Source organism: Euprymna scolopes, chromosome 2, assembly GCF_053919585.1.
Source record: "Euprymna scolopes isolate OS-2025 chromosome 2, ASM5391958v1, whole genome shotgun sequence".
Taxonomy (NCBI): Eukaryota; Metazoa; Mollusca; class Cephalopoda; order Sepiida; family Sepiolidae; genus Euprymna; species Euprymna scolopes.
This window is the reverse complement of record NC_136483.1, coordinates 152,563,270-152,586,627: the sequence shown is the minus strand read 5'-3', so window position 1 is coordinate 152,586,627 and position 23,358 is coordinate 152,563,270. Positions and strand designations below refer to the sequence as shown.

The 23,358-nt window shown below is 31.7% G+C and overlaps 1 protein-coding gene across 3 annotated transcripts in view; it reads left to right on the top strand.

Moving 5' to 3' along the window:
• Positions 1 to 23,358, top strand: part of LOC145297742 (major vault protein-like) — an 84,976-nt gene that overhangs the window by 6,941 nt on the left and 54,677 nt on the right. For 2 of the 3 annotated variants that reach the window (XM_080143979.1, XM_080143969.1), the window contains exons 2-3: positions 11,753 to 11,926; positions 19,595 to 19,790. In XM_080143979.1, the coding sequence (XP_080000105.1) occupies positions 11,796 to 11,926; positions 19,595 to 19,790 (327 nt within the window). In that variant the 5' untranslated portion in view covers positions 11,753 to 11,795. Of the gene's footprint in view, positions 1 to 3,690; positions 4,206 to 11,752; positions 11,927 to 19,594; positions 19,791 to 23,358 lie in introns of those variants that run through there. The other variant, XM_080143987.1, reaches the window with a different exon arrangement.

The window sequence follows — 23,358 nt, the reverse complement described above, 5'->3', positions numbered from 1 at the left end:
GGACGAACTTGTTTAGGACCATGCTGCCACCTGTAATATATATATATTTGTGTTCTCTCTTTTCTCGTAAACAAACAGTCAGGGGTAAAGGTAAAGTCCAAGAAGTTTGAAGCCAAGTGCTTCGTAGAGGCAAGAGTATTAAACGTAATTTGCGATTTTTATGCCACATTGTCCTACACACTCCAGAGCCATTGAAGTGTTGTGCATGTATAGTAATTTTATAGAACCAATCCTGCATCCAATCAGGTGACTTTGAGTTTTTTGAGTGCCACCCACCTCCAAGGACAGCAGCATTCAGACGTCTGATGATACCCGGCTCCAACTTCTTGTAATGAAAATTATCCCCATGCCTGATTTTCCAGAGAGACGTTAGACCCTCGAGGATAGTGTCTAGTCTGCATTTAAGCTCTCCTCATTTAAACTCTCTTATTTCATTTTCCCTCAGTCAGAGTTCTCAGAAATCAAGTTGGGGGGGGGGGCTCTACTTGACGCTAAAACTTGGACTCTATCAGAGATACATAGATATTCAAATGTTCCATTAAGTTCCATATCTAACAAACACTGAATTAGTAACAAAGTTTCCCCAATTTTCATGTTATAGTATATCTTTATAGTCTTTACTGGATTCCAGAACAAGAATTCATCTAGTCTGGTGGAGTATCCAGCTTAGTGTTGCTACTTAAGATAGCACCACTTTGAGAAGGTGCACCATTCCTTGTAAAACCCAGTGTGAGTTAATCATACCGAGTAGATCTTATTTGAGCTGTGAATACTATGTGGTTTTGAATATTTAGGGTTTACTTGGAGCGAAAAGTATCCCCACGCCAGGTTGTCCTGACAAACTCCTTTACAGAGAGACACTAGCCACTCGAGGACAATGTCTAGTAGGCATTCAAGTTTTCTTGCACACTGACCTGAGCATTCTCAGGAGTTTTTTAACCTTACTACTCCCATGCAGGCTCGTGACAAATTTGAAGCAGGTGCTTTGTGACACTAGAAGATTGCAGTTTTGGAATAACGTGCTCCCTCTACCTGCTTGTCTTTTCAACAGCCCCCCTACCCCCCACTTTTCTAGATGTATTAACTTCACTGTGGCGGGAGAACTCTATCTACATCTTTGTATAATAACTATCCAGAATATCAAAGGGAGGCAAACAGATGCTCCACCTTGTTCAATAGTGTACGGTTACCACACATTCTATGTTTTTATAGGAAAAATATAAAACAGACAAGAGGGGGGGGGGACTTTCACAGCTTTTTGTATCTCCCCCCCCCCCCTCCGTGAATTGATTTTATAGTTAAATCACATTTGAATCACGTGACATGGTTTTGACATGACTTATGGTTAGACATTATTTCCAAACTTTTCTATTTTACATGATTCACCACTTATCAAGGCTCAAAAGCTACTCGTGGATAAGGGTTAATGAGTGTAGGTAGTCAGACAGTAGCGTATTTATAGTTAGTGGTGGAAATGGGGTAGAAATGGATTATTTAAGGGGAGAGGCGGCTTAATAGGAACTTGTTTACATTGGACTTGAAGACAGCTATAGTATAGTCAGCTGGAAAGCTTTGGTCTTTTGGCTGGGGGAAATTTTTAATTTTTTTTTTTTTATTTCTCTACAATGTGTAAGATATTTTAATTAGAGATCCCTCCCAGAGTAAATGTGGTATTGTGGTGACTGCAATTACTCTAGTTAAAAGTAAGATACAAAAGTATGTTAGAGTAAACAAAGGATGACCAACGACTCTCAATTTTTCCCCATGTTTTTTATAGCCTTATGCCTAACTTGTTGAAAATGTATATTTTCATATATATATATATATATATATATATATATATATATATATAAGATGATTGATAATTTATAATTAAAATTAAAAATCTAATTATTCTGTACTTTCACTTAACAATTTAATGAAAAAAAAATATATAAAACTTCGATTTAACTTGAAAATCTGGTGCTTCTACAGTTTTTCGCCGAAATTGGAGACACCATTTTATTTTACACTCCTGTCGTTCAAATCCAAGGGAGAAATCAGTATTTTAAACTATGACCGAAGTTAGAAATAAATAACAAAAAATTTAAACTAGATATTAAATACTTCCGGAAAGAACTATGAAAAAAAAGTAAATAAAGTGAAAGAGAACATATATCCATAATTGTTTAGTTGGAAATGTTTTGATTTAATTAATGAAAACAGGAACGTTTTTCATGAAAGTTGGTGCGTGTATATATATATATATATAATTATTAAAAACAGAAAATGAAAGTGACATATTCATAATTGTCTAAACTGGGCGAGCGCTATTTGAAAACCAAAACATTTATTGTATAAAAATGTATCGATATATAATTGTAAAAACATTTATTTAAAAGTTTGCATAAAAAAATATAATTTTAATAAAACAATTTTGTAATGAAAGCAACATTGGATTTTTATAAAATAGTTTTTTTTTGTTTTTGTTTTTTTTCCGAACAAATCATTTTAATGAAACATTTTTTGAATTAAAGCAACTTTGAAGCGTCAACAACAAATTAATTTAAATGAAACCGAAAAATCATTATCTAGTTTAATTTTATTTATTTCATGTTACAGTCATAGTTTAAAATACTGATTTCTCCCTTGAATTTCAACGACTGATGTGCGAAATAAAATGGCGTCTCCAGTTTCGGCGATAAAGTGTAGAAGTACCCTTATTTAAAAAAAAAATAGAACAGTAACATAAGTGCATAAGCACAAGTTGGTTTCCCTTAACATCCCAATAAAAAAAATTGTTTTCTTCGTCTCCATTTTTAAAATACAAAAAAAAAAAAAAAATTGTTTCTGTAAATAAAAATCGGTGCTGGTGAACTTTTTAAACCAACATATTTCATGTGAAAACATTACATACTTACGTGTCATGTCGAAATTAATATAGATTTAAAAAATTACGAAAAATGACATAAGTACGTACTGTTTTCACCCGAAATGCGTTAGGTGTGTCAGAAACTTCCTGAAAAATATTGAATAATTCCACCCCGTGTCTTTCCAAGCTTATAACTACTCGAAAAATTTAAATTTCGGACTTTACAGGTAAATTTCTAAAAAAAAACACTTTTTTGTTTTAAATTTGAATGTATTATTTATTGATCTTTTCTCTTCAATTTATGATATATAAAACTTTGAGTAAATTATTTACTTTTTAATATTTCAAAATGGAGGGGCGTGAATTAAAAAAAAAAAACGTTTGACTAAAATATTATATTCGGTTTATTGGAAAGAGCATAAAATTTCACATTGACCCTGAAAATATCGTAAAAATAGAATCAATAGAAAAATTGATAGATTTTTAAAGTTTAAAAATTGAAAAATACTGAACTCGTAAAATTCAATGAATTTCATTACTGTTTTTTTTTTTTTTTGTTGTTGTTTTTTTTTAATAAAAAATATTTCTATTACTTTTTATACGACTTTAATAGTTTATTTTGGAAGTATAATCCATAAAGAAAATAAGAGAAATTACGAATTTTTTTATATTTTCAGTTTCGTGTTAGGGGTGTCAAAAATTCCTACAAAAATTCTGATACACCTAGAAATGCGTTGGTTCAGATTATCAATATACACAAGCAAAGCAAAGCAAAGAAAAAAATCAATTAAAAAAACAAGTTGAGATAAATTATTTCCCTTACTTAGCCACCCTACAGTAAAAAAATAAAAAAAATAAAAAAAACTTTCTCCATGTGAAAAAAAAAAAAAGATTTCTAATCCCCGACTAAGGATTTTTATCTTTGGCTCCCAAAATCAAGAGATTAGACCATTCCTGTAATTAACTGGCCCCTATTGATTGCGGCGTAATGCTGTTTAACAGTTCTACTAGGTCTACCCTCACGAGACGAGCTTTGTCTTTTTTCTTTTAAAAGGGAGTAGTTTATTGCTAATGGCTTGAAGCATACCAACGGAGCTACGCAGGTACTTTTTTCAGGTCAGAGTGGCCCTCCGCTAAGACGGCGACTTCTCAATCTCACTTTCCGACCCTGGTGTCATGCTGTCGCAGTTCTTGCAATGGGAGAGAACTAAATAACCACTCACTTGCATTTAAAAGCAACTACTTATTAAAAAGGGACGAAACTCCGGATATCACGTAACTTCCGAGTTGTTGAACATTCTTGATGCGTACTTTGCTGTCGTAGTGTTTGTTGTTAGTGCGCAAAAAAGAACAGGTAATTATTAATCAAACAAGGTTTTATTTAGATTTGGTTATGGTCATGTTGTGAGAGTTTCGTTAGCTTGTTATGGGTTTGTTTAACGTTATAAAGTTTGAATAACATTTGCATCAGTATAATACTGGATACTTTGGAAACAGCGATTAATTTCTTCGGGTTGTACGGTAAACATTTGCAGTCGTGGCCAACGCCCTGTGCACGAACGTGTTTTTTTTTTTTTTTTTTCTGTCTTTCTTTATTAAAAAAATATAATCCTCCAGAACTTTTCTATTTTACATTTATTTTTTATTGGGACAAAATAGGATAAAGTTAATGCTTGCTAATATAGTCGACAGATCGATTTTTTAAAAATGTTTTAAGCAAAAAATAAATGAATAAATAAATAAAAATAACAGTACCAACTCAATTGTCATGTCGAAAATAGTAATATATTCAAAAGTTACGAAAATTTATTGAGTAGAAAATCATTTATCGTTAAAAGCAATATTTATGGAAAATTGGAGGAAATGGCATTTTCCCTAAATGTGAACATCTTGAAGACTGCGAATACAGGGGTGTACTTTTATCTCCCTTTTCGACACTTTAATGGCTAGCGTATTGTTTTAGTTTTTTTTGTTTTTGTTTTTTGTTTTTTTTTACGAAAAATAAGATAGTAGTTGTTCTACCCTTTGAATTTTCGTAATTTGTTAATATATTACTATTTTCGACATGACAATTAAGGATTTGTTTTTGTTTAAAACCACAGATTTAAAAAAAAAATCGCGCTGTTTTACAATTTGTCATTGTGCAGAGGGAGACAATTCTCGTTTACTAAAGGATTCGTTCATTTTTTCATCTCATAATTTATGACGCTATGAGCCTATGCGACGATATTTTTTATTAAATCAAAACTAAAAAAAAAAAAAAAGCTGCGACGAATTTTGTTTTTTAACATCGATAATATAAAATGTAATTTACGACGCTAAAACCAACGAACCAACGATATTTTCATTAGATGAAAACATTTAAAAAAGAAAAAAAAAAAAAAAGCTGCGGCAACATTTTTTACGGCTACTTTTTTATTTATTAAAAAGTAAATTTTATGGTAAGGTTTTGAAAAATGTTTACTTTAACTACAACAGAACACCGACCAATAAAATTTGGGGTTTTCATAGGTTTTCGGGGTCGGTGACGACGAATCTGATATTCAAACCCGTCGCAAATTGATCATTTGCATGGTATTAACCTCTGCTGAACCCTCGCACTATTTTGTGCCAACTCACCGCCATTGTTTATGCTATTCTTACATGATGCGTTCGCGCATGGACGTGCGTAGTAAGGTGACTTGTCACATCGCGGAAGAATTTTTAAGCATACATTTGAAATAACAAGAAAGTTTTCAAAAACAACAAAATGTGGTTCATTTTTCTGTGTTACGTAGTTTTTGATGCTTTTTAATTGATCTAAAAAATTAAGTTTTCACGAGCGATTTACAAAAGCATTTTTATTTTTTTGCAGGGGGGGGCGGTAAAAAAAGGTAAATTAAACTGTAGAAACAAAGCACTTAAATGTTGTACAAGTTCTATAATTGAATAACCCCCTCAAATAAATAAATAAAAATGCTTTTGTAAATCGCTCGTGAAAACTTAATTTTTTAGATCAATTAAAAAGCATCAAAAACTACGTAGCATCATGTAAGAATAGCATAAACGATGGTGTGAGTTGGCACAAAATAGTGCGAGGGTTCAGGGGTTAATACCATGCAAACGGTAAATTTGCGACGGGTTTAAATATCAGATTCTTTGTCAGCGACCCCGAAAACCTGTTAAAAAATTTTATTGGTCGGTGTTCTGTTGTAGTTAAAGTAAACATTTACCAAAATTAGTCTTTAACCTTAAAACAAGGACGAAACTTTTAAAGCGGCTGCGCCCGGGCTGCGGCGACTTTTTTTTTTTTTTTTTTTTTTTTTTTTTTTTACTGTGACAAAGCTTATAATATTGATAACATCAACATCTAATTTTTAACATAAAAATATAAAAATGTGATGATAGTTGTAGAGGAATTGCAATTTTTATTAAATAATAAATCGCAGCTTTTTATGTTAAAAACTAGATGTTAGTGTTATTAATTAATATCATAAGCCTTGTTCAATAAAAAACAACTTTTTTTCATATTTTCATCCCTACTTTATTAAAGTTTTGATCGGCGCGGCGCTATTTTTTAAATAGTATTTTCAAATTTAATTAAAGTTTTGATCTGTTTTTATTAAATTGTAAGGTTAAAGTACAGAATAGGTACAAAACACCCTCTCCGTGCTAAGAATGGCTTATGTTATTATTTCAGCGTGAATAAGTGCACTAGTACCGAAAAAATGATTTCCTTTCGTCTCATAAGACTAATTTTTTTCAAACTCACCATAACATTTACTTTTTAATTAAAAAAAAAAAAAACAACAAAAAAATCAGTATAAAATGTAGAAAAAAGTTGCCGCAGCTTTTTTAAAAATGTTTTCATCTAATGCAAGTATTGGTACTTGTACAGTTTAATCAAGACATTAAAAAATGAAAATATCGAAAAAAGGTTATATTTCACGTATTCGTTATGAAATGAAGTTCTCAAAAAAAAAAATTTCACTTAATTTCATCAAGTTTTTTTTTTTTTGTTTTGTTTTATCGAACCGAGCAAAAGGTTCGATTTTTAGGAAGAAAAGCTAGAATAAAGATGGGAAAAGAATTGTCGGCACTTTACATTGAGTTATCTCCCCGTGACATGACGTACAATATAACCTTTTTTTCGATATTATCATTTTTTTAATGTCTTGACTAAACTGTACAAGCGCCCAAATATTTGCCAAATATCGTTTGTTCATTAGTTTTAGCATCGTAAATTATGATATGAAAACAAAAAAAAATTCTTTTAATAGTCGCATAAAGATTACATTTTGCATTATTAATGTTATTAGTTTTGTAACATTTTTAAAAAAATGGTCGCAGCTTTTTTAATGTTTGGATTTAATTAAGAATATCGTCGAATCTTAGCATCCTAAATTATGAGATGAAAAAATGTAGGAATCTTAGTAAACGAGAGTTGTCTCCTTCTGCACAGTGACAAATTGTAAAACAGCGCCTTGTTTTACTATACACATAGATTCCAAAAAGTTGTCAAAAAACAAAAATTATAAATAAATGTTATCAAAGACTAGAGGAGTTACTTTTCTACCTGTTTTTATTTAATGGAAAATGTTTATTCGGTTGGAAAAACATGCAGAGTTTATCGATATATTTGAAAAAGACAAATGACGACGAGGTCTCTGTTGAATACATTAAGTTTGGGAAAATGAGTTCAAACTAAAAAAAAAAAAGTATGCAAAATACTGTTAGAAACTCACTCAATATAAAAAAAATGATCGTCGACTCTACCTTAACAAGCACCAAATTTTTTCTTTAAAAAAAAAAGTACCTTCATTTTTTTTTTTTTTTTTTTTTTTAATTTTTCAACACACAAACAAGCATGAGTTTGTATGGATTGGTTATTTTTTTTAACTAAAGCATTTCAGGTGAAAATATTATGTACTTATGCGTCATGTCGAAATTAGTATTAATTCCAAAAATTAGGAAAAATGATCAAATAGATGTGCTGAATATATTTTTCACACAAAAATGTAAATAAAATACGCTCTAATTTTTTTTTTCGTTTAATTTAAGTCAAGGGAGATAAGTCAGTTAGTCACGCTGAATTGGTCGCACAACTCTTCGTTTGGCATTAAAACACATGATTAAGTTTAATAATTCAATAAATTCTATTTTTTAATTGTACTTATTTTTCGTAATCTTGAAATTTATTTCGAGATCATAAGTATGTAATGTTTTCACCCGAAATGCGTTTGTTTAAAAGAGCACCAATCTACACAAATACTCAAACGTGCCCTTCATTAAACTTGAACAATAACCATAAATCCGGGTTAGCAATACGAAAAAAATAAAGTAATAATTAATATAAACCGGAACAGCGTTTAATTGTACACGCGAAACGCTGAAATGAAAACTTGATCGGGGCGGGGGGGGCAGTGATTGCCATCTTTTATAGAGTTTTAAAGAAGTAAAGAACGTTAATTTAAACTTTTAATTTTCTAATTTTAGGATAGGAAATTTTTTCCTTTTTTTTTTTTTTCTTTTATTGAAAATTCACCCCCACACACACATAAAAAAAATCGGGATTTATTTTACAATCTACTGATTAAAAAAAAATAGCGATAAAAGATCAAGCATATAACAAATAAATGTTATCAAAGATAAGCTACTCTTTTGCCTAGCTGGCTAGATTTTTAGTGTTTTTACTTAATGTAAAATGTTTATTTGGCTCAAAAAACGAGCAATATCAACCTGTACGCGAGCAAAATAAAAAATGGCTACGTAATTCCGGTCTTTTTTTTTTTTTTTTTTTTTTGCTCATGTAACCAGTTGACATTGTTTACTTTTTCGAGCCGAATAAACATTTTACATTAAGTAAAAACTTACCCAGCTTGGTAACAGTGACTTATCTTGCCTTTGGTAACATTTATTATGCATTTGATTTTTTGACCACTTTTTAGAATCTCTGTAAAATATTTTCTTTGCTTTGTATTCATCCCTTTAAAAATTGTTCCCTATCTATTCAAGGAAAAAATTATAAACTTGAGTTATCTTCCCCGTTACCTTATTCTCCGCATGTTTATAAAGATGGCGACTATTATTTTCCGCTAGAGTTCTCATTTTAGCGCTTTACGTTTACGATAAAACTTACTATAAACTTAATGTTTGTTTATTTGGGATTTTTTTTTTTTTTATTTTTTTTTTTTTACTTTCCACCTCAGCATTCACTGTTAAATTGATGACCTTTAGTGGTTTTTGGGTATGCTGAAAACGAAATCACGTTTAAATTTGGAGCAGACCAGTTGATTTCTGGAAATTAAGACTTATCTAATGTAGTCCATTATGATTTTACTGGCGGCCATGTTTTTTCTCAATTGAAAAATACTAATGCGCACGCGTAATGGCGACGCCACTGACACTTATTAAGCAATACATTGGAATAAATGTCTTGATATTCAGGAAACTATTTGTCTATCCCAAATTTGAATGTGATATTCGTTTTCAGCATACTCGAAAACCTTTTTCATTTTAAAGGTGCATATTAAAGTGGAAAGAAAAGAAAATTTACCATTTTATTTATTTATTATTTATTTATTTTTATTTTATTTATTTATTACTAAAACAAAGTTTAAATAGAAACAAAATAGACATTTCAACACATTTTGTACAGTCCTAAACTGTAGCGCATAACATAACCAAAGAATCTCAAGACTTTGCATTTGATGGCAGTCAGTTTTTGTCAGAACTCTACAATTAAATAGTTTAGCTTCAGTAATATGGTTTTGGAACATTTATATCTATTAAAAGAGAGAGAGAGGAAAAAAATCTTTAATATAAATCTCACCTGCCTGTTTAAATGTATGCATGTATGTCTGCCTAAAACTTTCAACAGAGGCTACGGATTTTCATGAGATTGGTATCATTTTGAAGCTCGACGTCTAAGACAACAAATATTGAAAAATTGTCCAAAAAATTAATTCTTCCACCCTCAACTGGGCAGCTTCCTACAAGTAGGGGTCGATATTTTGCGAGCCATTTTTGAAAGTCATCGTATTGGTTGGATTGACTTTGCCTAATTTTAACGTTCTGAACTTCCAGTCGCGTCATTGAGTAGCAGTAAGGTGTCAGATTTTCTTTCATTTTCTTTTCCGCCTTTGTGTCACAGGTTCGAGACTGTATGCCTACTACTATTTTTTTTTTTTCTCAACACCCCTTCAAACCCCCGGGCAATGCCGGCACGCAGGCTAGTTCTTGGCCTTCGGGACAAGATCAAAGTGTAGTATCTGTTCTTCAGAGGCTGCACTTCTATTTCTTGTTCTCTTTCGGTGGAGGAGAAATCCTTCACGACTGAGACAATTTTTATTTTTGCACCTTTTCTTCACGTTAAAAAACGACCCTGGTGTCTAACTCTGTCCCGTGGGGAGGCATAGTAAATAGGTACTATTATATACTATAACTAATCATGCTTTATGTAGTAGTACGACTTAATGCAAGTCATTGGATTTAAACCTCTCCCCTCCTCTGATCTATGAAGATATGTTAGCTTTTTTTGTGGACTCGTTGTGAAATTCCACAAGCAAGTCGAGTGGAACATTAAGGTAAAATCGCCCAAATTGTGCGGTGAAGCGCATCAGTGAGATGAATGTTTGATGTCATGATATTAGTATTAAAGTACTGTGTTACTTTGGTACTCGACCATAATTCGTTCCAGATGTTTGTTCGAACACAAAAGTTCGACAACCGAAACGATATTTCCCCTTTAAATTAACAAAAATAGAATTAATTGGTTCCAGAGTTTAAAAGTCCCTTTTTATCTAAACTTTTAGGATTTTATAAATTTGATGGTAAAAGAATGTCTATTTCGTCTTTGTTGTTCAAATAGAAGATAGGGAATCAGAAAAATCAATGTTTTTTAAATGCTATCTTACATAGTTGTGTCGTCTGCGTAGGTATCAACTTAGATCTCAGAATACGATTTGGAAGGCTATTTATGGAGATTGAGAAGAGGGTAAGACAAATAAATGGAACACTGAGGTACATCGGCATTCATATTTTGAGCTTTGAACTTCTGTCTGTTAACAACAACAGTGATACCTCGGTTGTCAAACGTTTTGGTGATTGATCAACTCTGTGTTCGAACCAAAACTTGGAGATTTTCTTACCTCGGTCGGTAGATGAACAAAATTTTGGAGTTCGAACTGCCGGCTTCACCTCAGATGAGCTGAGTACTGACTTTTATCCCAGACCTAAAATGGAAGACTTGCATCCAATTAGTTGCTAGGTCGTTCATCTAATGGTTATTATTTGAGAAATTATTTCAATCCACAGGTCCTGCTAATAAAAAAAATAGTGTTTTATTATTTTGTATAATGTACATTGTCTTTCATAATTGTTAACTGTAAATGTGTTAACCATATTTTTGGTTTTAGATTTTTTTTTCTAATGCTGGATATGTTTTGAATAAATCTTTAATAGATAAGTGTTTTGGATAGTTTGCATTAGGTGTCTTCCAAAATTGTCAAGTGTAATAAATGTTCACACAAACTTTTGTCTTAGCCTTTTGTCTTGAGTTATGAGAAATTCGAGATACGAGATGGCTTCAGAGCAAAGATCCTCCCCTACATACGAGCGAAAATCCATGTTACGAGTTTCCAGATGCAAGGTGGTCAAGTGTGTTGTTTCACTACGTCTCCTTAATGGTGCCATTTCAATTCGAGATACAAGCTTTATCCGGGAATGAATTAATCTCTTATGTCGGGGGGGGGGGGGTCCACTGTATATTCTAACAATCTGGTTACTCATGGGAATTCTGTTTAATATTAGGCACACGGAATAAAAAAAGGAAAATTCTTTGTTTTTTGTAGCAAAGATGATAAAAATGATTTTGATAAATCATTGAGATGATAATTGTAATTTTTTTCTTTTCTATTTCAGGTATTTTAGTAGAAACCAACTGGCTTCAGAGAAAGTAATCATCATGACGAAAGGTGAAGATTCTGCCATCAATCGGATCCCGCCGCTCCATTATCTACATGTCTTGGATCAAAACACCAATGTTACCAAAGTTGTTATTGGGCCGAAAACTTACATCCGGCAAGACAATGAAAAGTAAGCAACTATTTTTTAGTTTCTTTTTTTATCTTGCACTCTCCCCCGATCTACCTTTTTTTTTCCTTTTTTTTTCCTTTTTTTTCCTTTCTTTTTTCCCCTTTCTTTTTTCCCCTTTCTTTTTTCCCCTTTCTTTTTTCCCCTTTCTTTTTTCCCCTTTCTTTTTTCCCCTTTCTTTTTTCCCCTTTCTTTTTCCCCTTTCTTTTTCCCCTTTCTTTTTCCCCTTTCTTTTTCCCCTTTCTTTTTCCCCTTTCTTTTTCCCCTTTCTTTTTCTCCTTTCTTTTTCTCCTTTCTTTTTTTCCTTTCTTTTTTTCCTTTCTTTTTTTCCTTTCTTTTTTTCCTTTCTTTTTTTCCTTTCTTTTTTTCCTTTCTGTTTTTTCCTTTCTGTTTTTTCCTTTCTGTTTTTTCCTTTCTGTTTTTTCCTTTCTGTTTTTTCCTTTCTGTTTTTTCCTTTCTGTTTTTTCCTTTCTGTTTTTTCCTTTCTGTTTTTTCCTTTCTGTTTTTTCCTTTCTGTTTTTTCCTTTCTGTTTTTCCCTTTCTGTTTTTCCCTTTCTGTTTTTCCCTTTCTGTTTTTCCCTTTCTGTTTTTCCCTTTCTGTTTTTCCCTTTCTGTTTTTCCCTTTCTGTTTTTCCCTTTCTGTTTTTCCCTTTCTGTTTTTCCCTTTCTGTTTTTCCCTTTCTGTTTTTCCCTTTCTGTTTTTCCCTTTCTGTTTTTCCCTTTCTGTTTTTCCCTTTCTGTTTTTCCCTTTCTGTTTTTCCCTTTCTGTTTTTCCCTTTCTGTTTTTCCCTTTCTGTTTTTCCCTTTCTGTTTTTCCCTTTCTGTTTTTCCCTTTCTGTTTTTCCCTTTCTGTTTTTCCCTTTCTGTTTTTCCCTTTCTGTTTTTCCCTTTCTGTTTTTCCCTTTCTGTTTTTCCCTTTCTGTTTTTCCCTTTCTGTTTTTCCCTTTCTGTTTTTCCCTTTCTGTTTTTCCCTTTCTGTTTTTCCCTTTCTGTTTTTTTCTTTTTTCCCTTTCTGTTTTTTTCTTTTTTCCCTTTCTGTTTTTTTCTTTTTTCCCTTTCTGTTTTTTTCTTTTTTCCCTTTCTGTTTTTTTCTTTTTTCCCTTTCTGTTTTTTTCTTTTTTCCCTTTCTGTTTTTTTCTTTTTTCCCTTTCTGTTTTTTTCTTTTTTCCCTTTCTGTTTTTTTCTTTTTTTTTTTTTCTTTTTTTTCCCCCTTTTTCCCCTTTTTCCCCTTTCTTTTTCCCCTTTTTTCCCCTTTCTTTTTTCCCCTTTTTTTCCCCTTTCTTTTTTCCCCCTTTTTTCCCCTTTCTTACCTTTTTCCCCCTTTTTTCCCCTTTTTTTCCTTTTTTCCTTTTCCCTTTTTTCCTTTTCCCTTTTTCCCCTTTCCCTTTTTTTCCCTTTCCCTTTTTTTCCCTTTTTTCCCTTTTTTTCCCTCTTTTTTTCCTTTTTTTCCCTCTTTTTTCCTTTTTTTCCCTCTTTTTTCCTTTTTTTCCCTCTTTTTTCCTTTTTTCCCTCTTTTTTCCTTTTTTCCCTCTTTTCCTTTTCTTCCTTTTCTTCCCTTTTTTCCTTTTCTTCCCTTTTTTTCCTTTTCTTCCTTTTTTTTCCTTCCCTTTTTTTTTCCTTCCCTTTTTTTTTCCTTCCCTTTTTTTTCCTTTTCTTCCCTTTTTTTTCCTTTTCTTCCCTTTTTTTTCCTTTTCTTCCCTTTTTTTTCCTTTTCTTCCCTTTTCTTCCCTTTTTCCTTTTCTTCCCTTTTCTTCCCTTTTTCCTTTTCTTCCCTTTTTTTTTCCTTTTTCCTTTTCTTCCCTTTTTTTTTCCTTTTTTACTTTTTCCTTTTGTGCCTCTATATTATAATAACGAAAAAATATTGAATTTCAAGTAAAACAAATGGTACTTACGTAATTGTCAGGTCAAAAATGGTAACGTATGCAAAAATTATAGGAACTGATAAGGTAGTGAATTTAAAAAAAAAAAAAAAAAGATTCTTGTCAGCGTTCATACCACATTTCAACCTGTTTAATTCGATTCCAAGAACTCGACACAGGTTTTTTATAATTCTTTTTATGGGCGTAGCCTCATTGATATGCAAATCAATGAATATCAAACCACAACCTCACCCATGATCCTTAAAGATTATCTCAGATAATCCCATGCCCAGATTGGCACTCACATCAACTTCAAACAATGCTAGACACGACTAGCTTCTAAACACCGCTAGAGACTGCTGGCCTCCCAAACGCCGCTAGAGACTGCTGGCCTCCCAAACGCCGCTAGACACTACTAAGTTATCAGAGTTATCATTTTGCTCAACCCTTTCAATTTTCACAAATCTCACTTCTGTCTCAGTCGCATCCACTCTTTATTTTATGCTAGAATAGCTTGTAATTAAAAAAATAACCTTGGGGGGGGAGTAGAGGGGAGGAAACTTCATTGATATGCATATTAAACTACATGTAACCCTGCTGAAATACAATGTGTAGCAGACAGAATTTTTTCAGAAAAAAAATAAACATACATAATTTTTTAACTTTTTAAAAATAACAAAAAAAGAACTTGACTATTTGCAACACATTGTTTGGTTAGAAGCTCAAATGAAAATCTATTTACAGTTCTGAATTTTTTAAATGAGGATTGATTATACTTAAAATGAGAACAGTAGTTTGAAGAATCCAAGATCCAAATAATCCGAGAAAGCTACTTGGTGTCGCCCAAGATCTGAGCATGATGAGCTGACTGTACTGACATGCAGAAGTTCAAGTGTAATGTGAGCAGACATCTTGCACCTCAACTCCCTTCATAGTATCCCTACAAATCTGGTCCCAAATAGTAGCTCTTTATGGTTTAGTGGCACTGTGCCTGGTTTGGGGTGAAAAAATAAACAGTAAAATAAATAACGAGGTTTTCTTCAATCCTCACAGTGTGCTTGTTTTGCCAGCAGAATCAGTTGTATTTCTGTTGTGATGCAGAAGTTAAAGTTTCTATCTTTTCTCACACCTGGTAGCTGCAGTTAGGCAAAACATGAAAGAAAAAAAAACATCCAACAACATTATTTCTCATAGCTCATAGATAGAAACTGAGAGCACCCTCTTTTCTGGAGTCGGATGTAATTCGCATCACCTCTTAACTTGACTCGGATTTCTCAGCTTCCAACAATGCATCGCGCTTCAATGTAGCATATGTATACATCTCTCCTTCGCCAAAAATGAACTCCTCCGTTCTTCAAACGGCTTGCTTACCAAGATCATCAAATCTGCATATGATTGACAAGATTTTGGCATTAGACTATTGAAGACTAAAATCACCTGGGTGTCGCCATTTTGGCTTCTATCATTCAGCAGCCTAACACTATGAAACATGTAGACAAGTGGGTGCTTTTGAGGCAAGTAATATTCGCGCAATATTATCATTTTCTCTATGTTTATAATATTCTCTAATGTCCTTGAATGTTTATTTAATACTTTGTAAACTGGTGGGGTCCTTAGAGACGCCAGTGAGTCATGTGGTAATAAATATATTTCGTTATTTACCGATAACAATATTCATTGAATTTAATCATCGGACATTTATGGATATTCACAGGTATTAATCACTTGGGATAATTAATTTCAACATTTAATTTTAACATTAGTTGTTTATATTTACTTGTTTAATTGAGAAAAAAAATGTAATTTTTTATAAAAATAATGGTGTTTTTTTTTCAATATTTTTCAATCCTTACACACACATAAGAAAACATTTAACAATTTATACAAAAAACAATAAGAGGGTTTCATCACCTATTTGTCTGAAGAATATGCATCTAAAGTTTGACAAGTCTACGTTCATACATTATGCATTTATGTGACTTGAAAGACTGGGTTCGTGTGGACCTCATTGGTCTTCTAGGTAATTTTGGACACCCAATCCTTGAAAGGTTAAATGAGACTGAAACGCTAGATGTGTAATGTGAGTCTTAAAGACAGGCTTAGATCTGATGAACTCAGAGGAAGATTAAATCTGAACAGTGTAGGGAGATTTCAGCAAAGAGAAGACATTGAAAGAATGGAGTTGTTATTAGTAATGGGACGATTCCAACATTTCCCCCCCCCCCCGATTCCAATGCAATTAGCGATTCCGATTCTCTATAAATCTTTAAATATTTAACTATAAAATTATTTTTTTCTTGATTACCGTAAAAACACATATTAATTGTATGTATATTTTCTCGAATATAAAACGCACTTGTGGGGGTAATCTATACATTTAGCTTTATTGGTAGTTTACAATAAATAAATATTTATTATCTTATTACTGTCAGTAGTGGAAAATTTTGTTTTGACCGATATCAAATAAAAATAGATGAAAGGAATCGTTTTTGGCATCAGAAAATAGGCATAAGTTTTTCTGATTGCAATACTCCAAAAATTTCTGATTTTACTGATTCTGAACAATCGTCCCAACACTTATGGGTGAAACAGTGGAGGTATCAAGTTCAGTTCACAGAAAACATGGGAGTGATAAGAATGGATTTAAGAGAAAGAAGGATAAATAAATGCCTGGCCAGAGATAAGCTAATTTTGAATTAAATTTCTAAAAGCCATCCAACATATGTCAGCGTGCAAAATAAGTGTTATCTGTTTACAATGACGACTTAAAAATGATCAAAGGACGAAGTATAAGCTTTAACACATTTATTGGTGCATGTGTGTATGTCTACTATTACCTAAAAGTGTGTGTGTGTGTGTGTTCCTTACTTATAGGTTTCCCAACGGCTGAGCTTATCCTTTGCAAATTTCATATAAAGGCAATTTATATATCTGGCAGTGTTCTTAGATATGTTTAATACAGAAATTCATCTGATAAGTATTGAAAATCAATAAAATCCGATCTTAAAAACAGTTTTTTTGTTTGTTTTTTCTTATAGATAAAAAAGAATTTTTACATGTGAATTTGTATGCGTTACACCAGCAAGGGACATAATAAAATCTTAACAAATTATTTCTTCTTAAAAAAAAACATCAGCATTATTGACATCTGGAGGTATAGCTTAGTAGAAGAGCATTCGACTATGGATCAAATGATCCCCTGTTCAAGTCCGGGTGTACCTCACCATTTTATTTTAATTTTTTATTAATGAGTTCAATTTACAATAGAAGAGGTACCATTTAAAATCGTCACAAATCATTTTTTCCTTTTGCATATTTGAAAACTAAACATTAATTAGAAGTGACTTTTCCAGAGCATTCACCATTAAGCCCAAATATCAAATATTTATTTCTTAATTTTTTTTTGCAAATTAGTCCACCAGGCAAATTATTTCTCGTAATATATAATATTCAATAGAGGTTTGATTCTATAATATAATACATACGCAATCTGCATAAATTAAAATATCATGTTTAAGCATATTGTATGACCAGGCAACGCTGGGCGTCGCAACTAGTTAGTGATATTTTAAACCAACACATTTCAGGTGAAAATATAAGTAATTACGTGTCATGTCGAAATTAAGATGAATTCCAAAAATTAAGAAAAATGATCCAGTAGATGTGCTAGATATATTTTTTTAACAAAAACTCATCCACAATTATAATCTTTAAAATTTTGTTTGAAAATTGGCCGACCGTTAATTTCAATGGTGGATGCTCTGACGAACTACAAGCTCTTGTGCCCCCTCGACAGGAATACACCCACCAAACATCAAAATACCACCCCTACAGAGTATAAATCCCTAACTCTAATAGTTTCTTCCATAGGACTGCTAGAATTTGGAATTTCCTTCCAGGTTCCTGCTTCCCTGACTGTACTGACATGCAGAAGTTCAAATATAATGTAAACAGACATCTTGCTGCTCAACTCCCTACATAGTACCCCTGCAAATTATGTCCCAGATAGTAGCCAGTAGTATCAAAGTGACACTGTGCCTTGTTTGTTGGGGTGAAAATGCAATAAAAAAAAAAGTCAAGGGAGATAAGTCAGTTTGTCATACTAAATTGGTCGCACAATTTTTCCACATACGATTAAAGTCAATAATTTGATAAATTCTAGGTATGGGGGGAAAAATGGACGAATAAAGATAGGGGGGACCTAATTTTGAAAGCCAATTTATCATAATTTTTTGCAAGTTTCCGACTACTTTTTGATTGTATTTAAAAGATTAAAGGGAAAAAAATATTTGTAGACGTGAAAAAAAAATTATAAAAAATGTTTTCACGGCGAACTAACCAATTCAGCAAAATTTTGAAGTTAGATAAATTCATTGTAAAACTCCTTTAAAAGATAAATATTAGTTTTCTGGGTCTATTTCAAAGATAATTAGTAAAGTGCTAAGATATTGAATTAAATAATAATAATAATAATAATAATAATAATAATAAACACCTTGTTTGTACAAAAAATAGCTTAATTAGCTCAAAAAGCAAGCGATTTTGCTCTTCACAAAATACAACAAACGGAAGTTTTGTAAACACGGAATATACGGAAGCCCAAAATTTCAGCCAGTCAAATGACTGTGTTAAAATGACATCATATAATTAAAAGGGAGGAAAGGGGTATTAGTTTTCTTTTTTCCCCAGACGTGCATCTGGACATTCCTATCCTGGACGTTTGTATTATTTTTGCCATTTTTTAATTGAATTATTTTTCTATGTTCTTGTTTTTAAATTAATTTTTTTTTATTATTGTTCACGATTATATAAAAATTATGTTACACCGAAAGTTTCAGATTCATGCAAGCAAGGAAAATATTAAAATCTTACATATAAAAATCATGCAAAACCTGTAATTAAAAAAAAAAGTAGAAATATTTTTTGCTATTATAATTTTTTTGTGTGAAAATATTAAGTAAACCATGCTTAATTCAATGATAATATCGGTAGTTTAAGAAATTCATTTTTCTTTAAGTTATATCAACTTCATTAATACGGACTTTAGGGGCATTGTTTCGTAATGTTACTGTAAAAATTTAATTTTGTTATAATTTACGATGCTTTATTTTCATAAAAAAAAGCAAAAATAATTTTTTTTTTTAAATTTTTTACTACAGAAAACCATAACTTTAGTAACGGTATTTTTGTTTAAACAAAATAATACATTTCCATGAAGATTTAAATAAAAATGAGTTCAATATATTCCGTGATCATTCTTTGATAAATACTGAAAATTTCATTAAAATTGGTTAATTTCCTGATCTTTTTGATGAATTTTTAAGTAAAGGTAGGAGTCAAAACCTTTATACATTTTAAGCATCGGCATTCATTTTGCACGTACCTAATAAATTCTAATTTTACTTGTAATTATTTTTTTACTGGATAATTTTTCTTAATTTTTGGAATATATACTAATTTCTACATGACACGTAAGTACCTAATGTTTTTACTTGAAATACGTTGGCTTTAAAGATTTACACAAGCGTCGATTTATTTAAAAAACTTATATATTAAATGGAGTGTGGGCTAGATGCGTAATGATTTGAGTTTGGAGACGCGTTTTATATACTTCTCCTAGTCGATTCGCTCTACTCAAGGGATATAACTCTCATTTCTTTGGTACAAGGGAAATAACTATTTTTTTATCGGTTTATGTAGATCCCTAACATAAACCAAATGTGATTATGTACCCTCTGCAGTTTGTTTGTTTGTTTTTGTTTTTTTTTTTTGTTTTTTCAATTATTTTTGTACTTTTTTCTTTGACTGTCAGGATTGTGATGAGCCCTGTAAAGATGATGACCATTCCTCCAAGACATTACTGCGTTATTGAGGACCCTGTAAGTTATGATGCCGACGACAAGGTTTTATATGACGAATATGGACAAGCTGTTCTACAGCATGGAGATGAGGAAATCCGTCTAGCGCAAAAACCATTTCCACTTTATCCAGGGGAAAAAGTCAAGCAGGTAAGCTAGCTGTCCCAATCCGTGTTACTTTAATTTTATGGTAACCATTAGTATTACCGACATTGGCATTTTCAAGAATAGATAAGCAAAAATGAGATTAAAAAAATATAACTGTTACCAAAGGCAAAATAACTTACTCTTCTACCCACAAAAGTTTTTTTGTGTATGTTTTAACTTATTTTAAAGAGTTTACTTATTTTTAAACACAAGTGATATCGAATCTTGAGTTAAAACAAGAAAAAAATGGCTGATATTATTTAGCCATCTGGGGGAATCTTTATAATAGCTCGAAAGTGAAACAAAATTCTGGTAGAAACACACCCAATTTACTTACTCAGTTTTGGCCTATTTGCGTTTAAAAAAAAAATACCGGTGCTTATTTGGAATAATAACGAAAAACTGAATTTCAACTACAAGCAATGTTATCTACATAGTTCTTATGTCGAAATTAGTAACATATCAAAAAATTTGAAAAGTGATAAAGTAGAAAATGAATTATTAATGAAAATTGCTTTTGGAGAAAAGTTTTACTCAAATAAGTAGAGTTTTATAATAGCAGGGGAGGTAACTACATGAAAACGATAATAGCAGCGCTTAATGATGAAAGTAAATCATTCATACAATAATGTAGTAATATGTTACAAGCTTCGATATAACAATTAAGTAGGTAACATTGCTTTTGATTAACACTTAATTTTTTGATTTACATTATTCCGAACAAGTACAAAAATATTTAATACAAGATATAAGCATTTAAAGTGTGTAAATATCAATTCTGAGCAAGGCAGCCATTTTTTCTGTTACTGACTGAACAAAAATGGCTGCTTTACTCAGAACGAACTTTAAAAGCTTATAAATGCTATTCAGTATTTTTATGAGAATAAGTAGGTAGATTGAAATAAAATTCTTTTGACAAATTATACTTATGCAGCATATCAACTGTGTTGGAATAATGTTATTTAGAAACTAATTCTTAACATGGAAGAAGTTGAAGGAGGGCTTCTTTTTTTTTCTTTTTTTTTTTACTATACAGTATTTTCACCTAACAGTTTAATAAACAAAAGATACTGTAAAAATTGAATTTAACTTGAAAATGCTAACTAAAAAAAATAGCATGGTCCGTATTTTGTATAAGTACCTGATAATTTTTTCCAATTGTATTTCCATTTAAAATAATTTCTGCCGGTGATAATAATTACCCATCTTGTTTTGCTAATCGTACCACCTCCCCATCTTTATTTGTTTTTTTCTCGGGGAAAATGTTTACATTTTTTGAAAGATAGTTCAATTAAGGAACATATATATATATATATATATATATATATATATATATATATACTAGCATGCTGTTCAATAATCAAAATAATCCAATTAAAGAAGGAAGTGCAATTTTGACCAAAGTTAACACTTTTATACAACCTAACATTACAAGTGCATTTGAGAAGTTTTATTATCACACAAACAGAAAGCTTTTAAAAAGCCAAGTACGACCAAGGATGGTGTACTGCTGCCACATCTTGGCATGAGCTGCTAAAACAGCCTATCCTGCCTTGACCGAGTACAAAATAGACTTCATGGTTTAGTGGGGGATGCCTTTTTCTCTTCCCTGCAGCCTCTCTCCCACAGAAAGACGTTGCAAGCCTGTCATTCTGTTATCGTTATTTCCATGGCCGGTGCTCGTCTAAACTCAAATTGGCAAGGGGAGACCAGAGATTGTTTACGAGAAACACCCGTCTAGATGAAACCAATGTCATTAATTTTCCTCACTCTTTATCTGTGCCTAAATCAAAACGTAGATTCCATGAACAAAGCTTCTTTCTCCGAAGTGCACGCCTGTGGAACTCTCTTCCGTTTGCCTGTTTCCCACCTGACTACAACTTGGATGTCTTCAAGTCCAACATAAACAAATTCCTGATGAACAGCCCCCTTAAGTAATGACACTTTATCAAATCTCCAATACTAGCGATTACTATGATATTATCCCATTGATTACTGTACACGCAATAACCCTTATCACCGAGTGGCTTCCAGGCCTTGATAAGTGGTGACCTCCATGTAAACAAAAAAAAAAAAATGTAGATTATTTTATAATAAAGGAGCGTGTATGAAATGTTTCTTTTTAGAGCAAAATTGAATAATGATACTTGACCATTTGCATTTTAAACTTTAATTAAAGCCATTAATAATCATTAATCATTAAAGCCATTAATAATAAATTAAGCCATTAATAACAGATAATTTTATAAAGTCAACAGATTTTCCACAGTGCAATGATAGACTACAATACATTGTGGACTAAGTCACTACAGGGAAGCATGTGAAGCTTCCAAAATGGGCGATTTCACCAATTTCAAGACAATAAAAGTGTGGGTGGGCAGAACATTTGTTGATCCTTATTTAATACTAGGCAACGTCAGGTCTCTCTGCTAGTTTCTAAATAAAAATTGGTGAACAGAATTTAATTCCCTGAAGAGAACATTTTTGCACCATTTTATGTCCTCTTACTAAGATTATAATCTTAAACTGCTACTAAACTTTACATCTAGAATCCTTATTCTAATTTTAATTAAAATTCATTATATGATTTTGATTCTAGAAAAATGGTTAAAATGTAATGCAAACCTGAAATATTCAAATTTTAAAAGGAGATTGTATCCATACTATACCTCAGAAATTTGGGGAATATTTATTGACTAGCAAGAAGATTCCTACATTGCCCGGGAATGAATAACAAATGTTTCACTCTCCCATATTTTGTCAATGAAATAAGTAAAATCGACAATTTTTCAATCCTCCCTGCAGTGACTTAGTTCACAATACATTGTGGTCTACATTGCACTGTAGAGAACTTACTGTTGATTTTATAAAATTGTTTTTTATATAATGGTTTGAATTAAAGTTTAAAATGCAAAATTCAAGTATCATATTTCAATTGTGCTCTAAACAGAAACATTCATTTCCAATGCGTCACTGGCATATCAAAGAACCTACTGTTGATTTCATATGCTTGGCCTTACTTCTTGTGTAGTAATAATAGCTTGAATTTAAGTTTAAAATGAAAAAATCAAGTATCATGATGCAATTGTTTTAAACAGAAACATTTATTTTGAACGCACCCGTCATATCGATGTCGGGCCTTTCGGCTTGTGTGGTAATAAAATTTCTCGAATAAAGTTGTGATGTTAAACTGGGTGAGGTGTTAACTTTGGTCAAAATCTCCTGTTCCTTTCATCAGATTATTTTTATCGATTATCAATACATAACCTATCTAAGAAAACTGCCAGACACATAAAATACATTTTGTGTGAAATTAAAAAAAAAAAAAATACTAGCACAATCATTTAGGAATCTATAGGGAATACTCATACACTCATGTACACATATTGACAGTTCCTTTTATATAATAGGAGAGATAGAAATTTAAACAAACAAAAAAATTATCAAAGATTTATTTGATTTCTAAGAGTGAAGAACTTCTAAAACTGGATTAATGAAAGTTAAAAAATTCATCAAACAATACTTGGATGGTGGTGGTGACGACGACGAACGCTTAGAAGAAAGTCTAGCA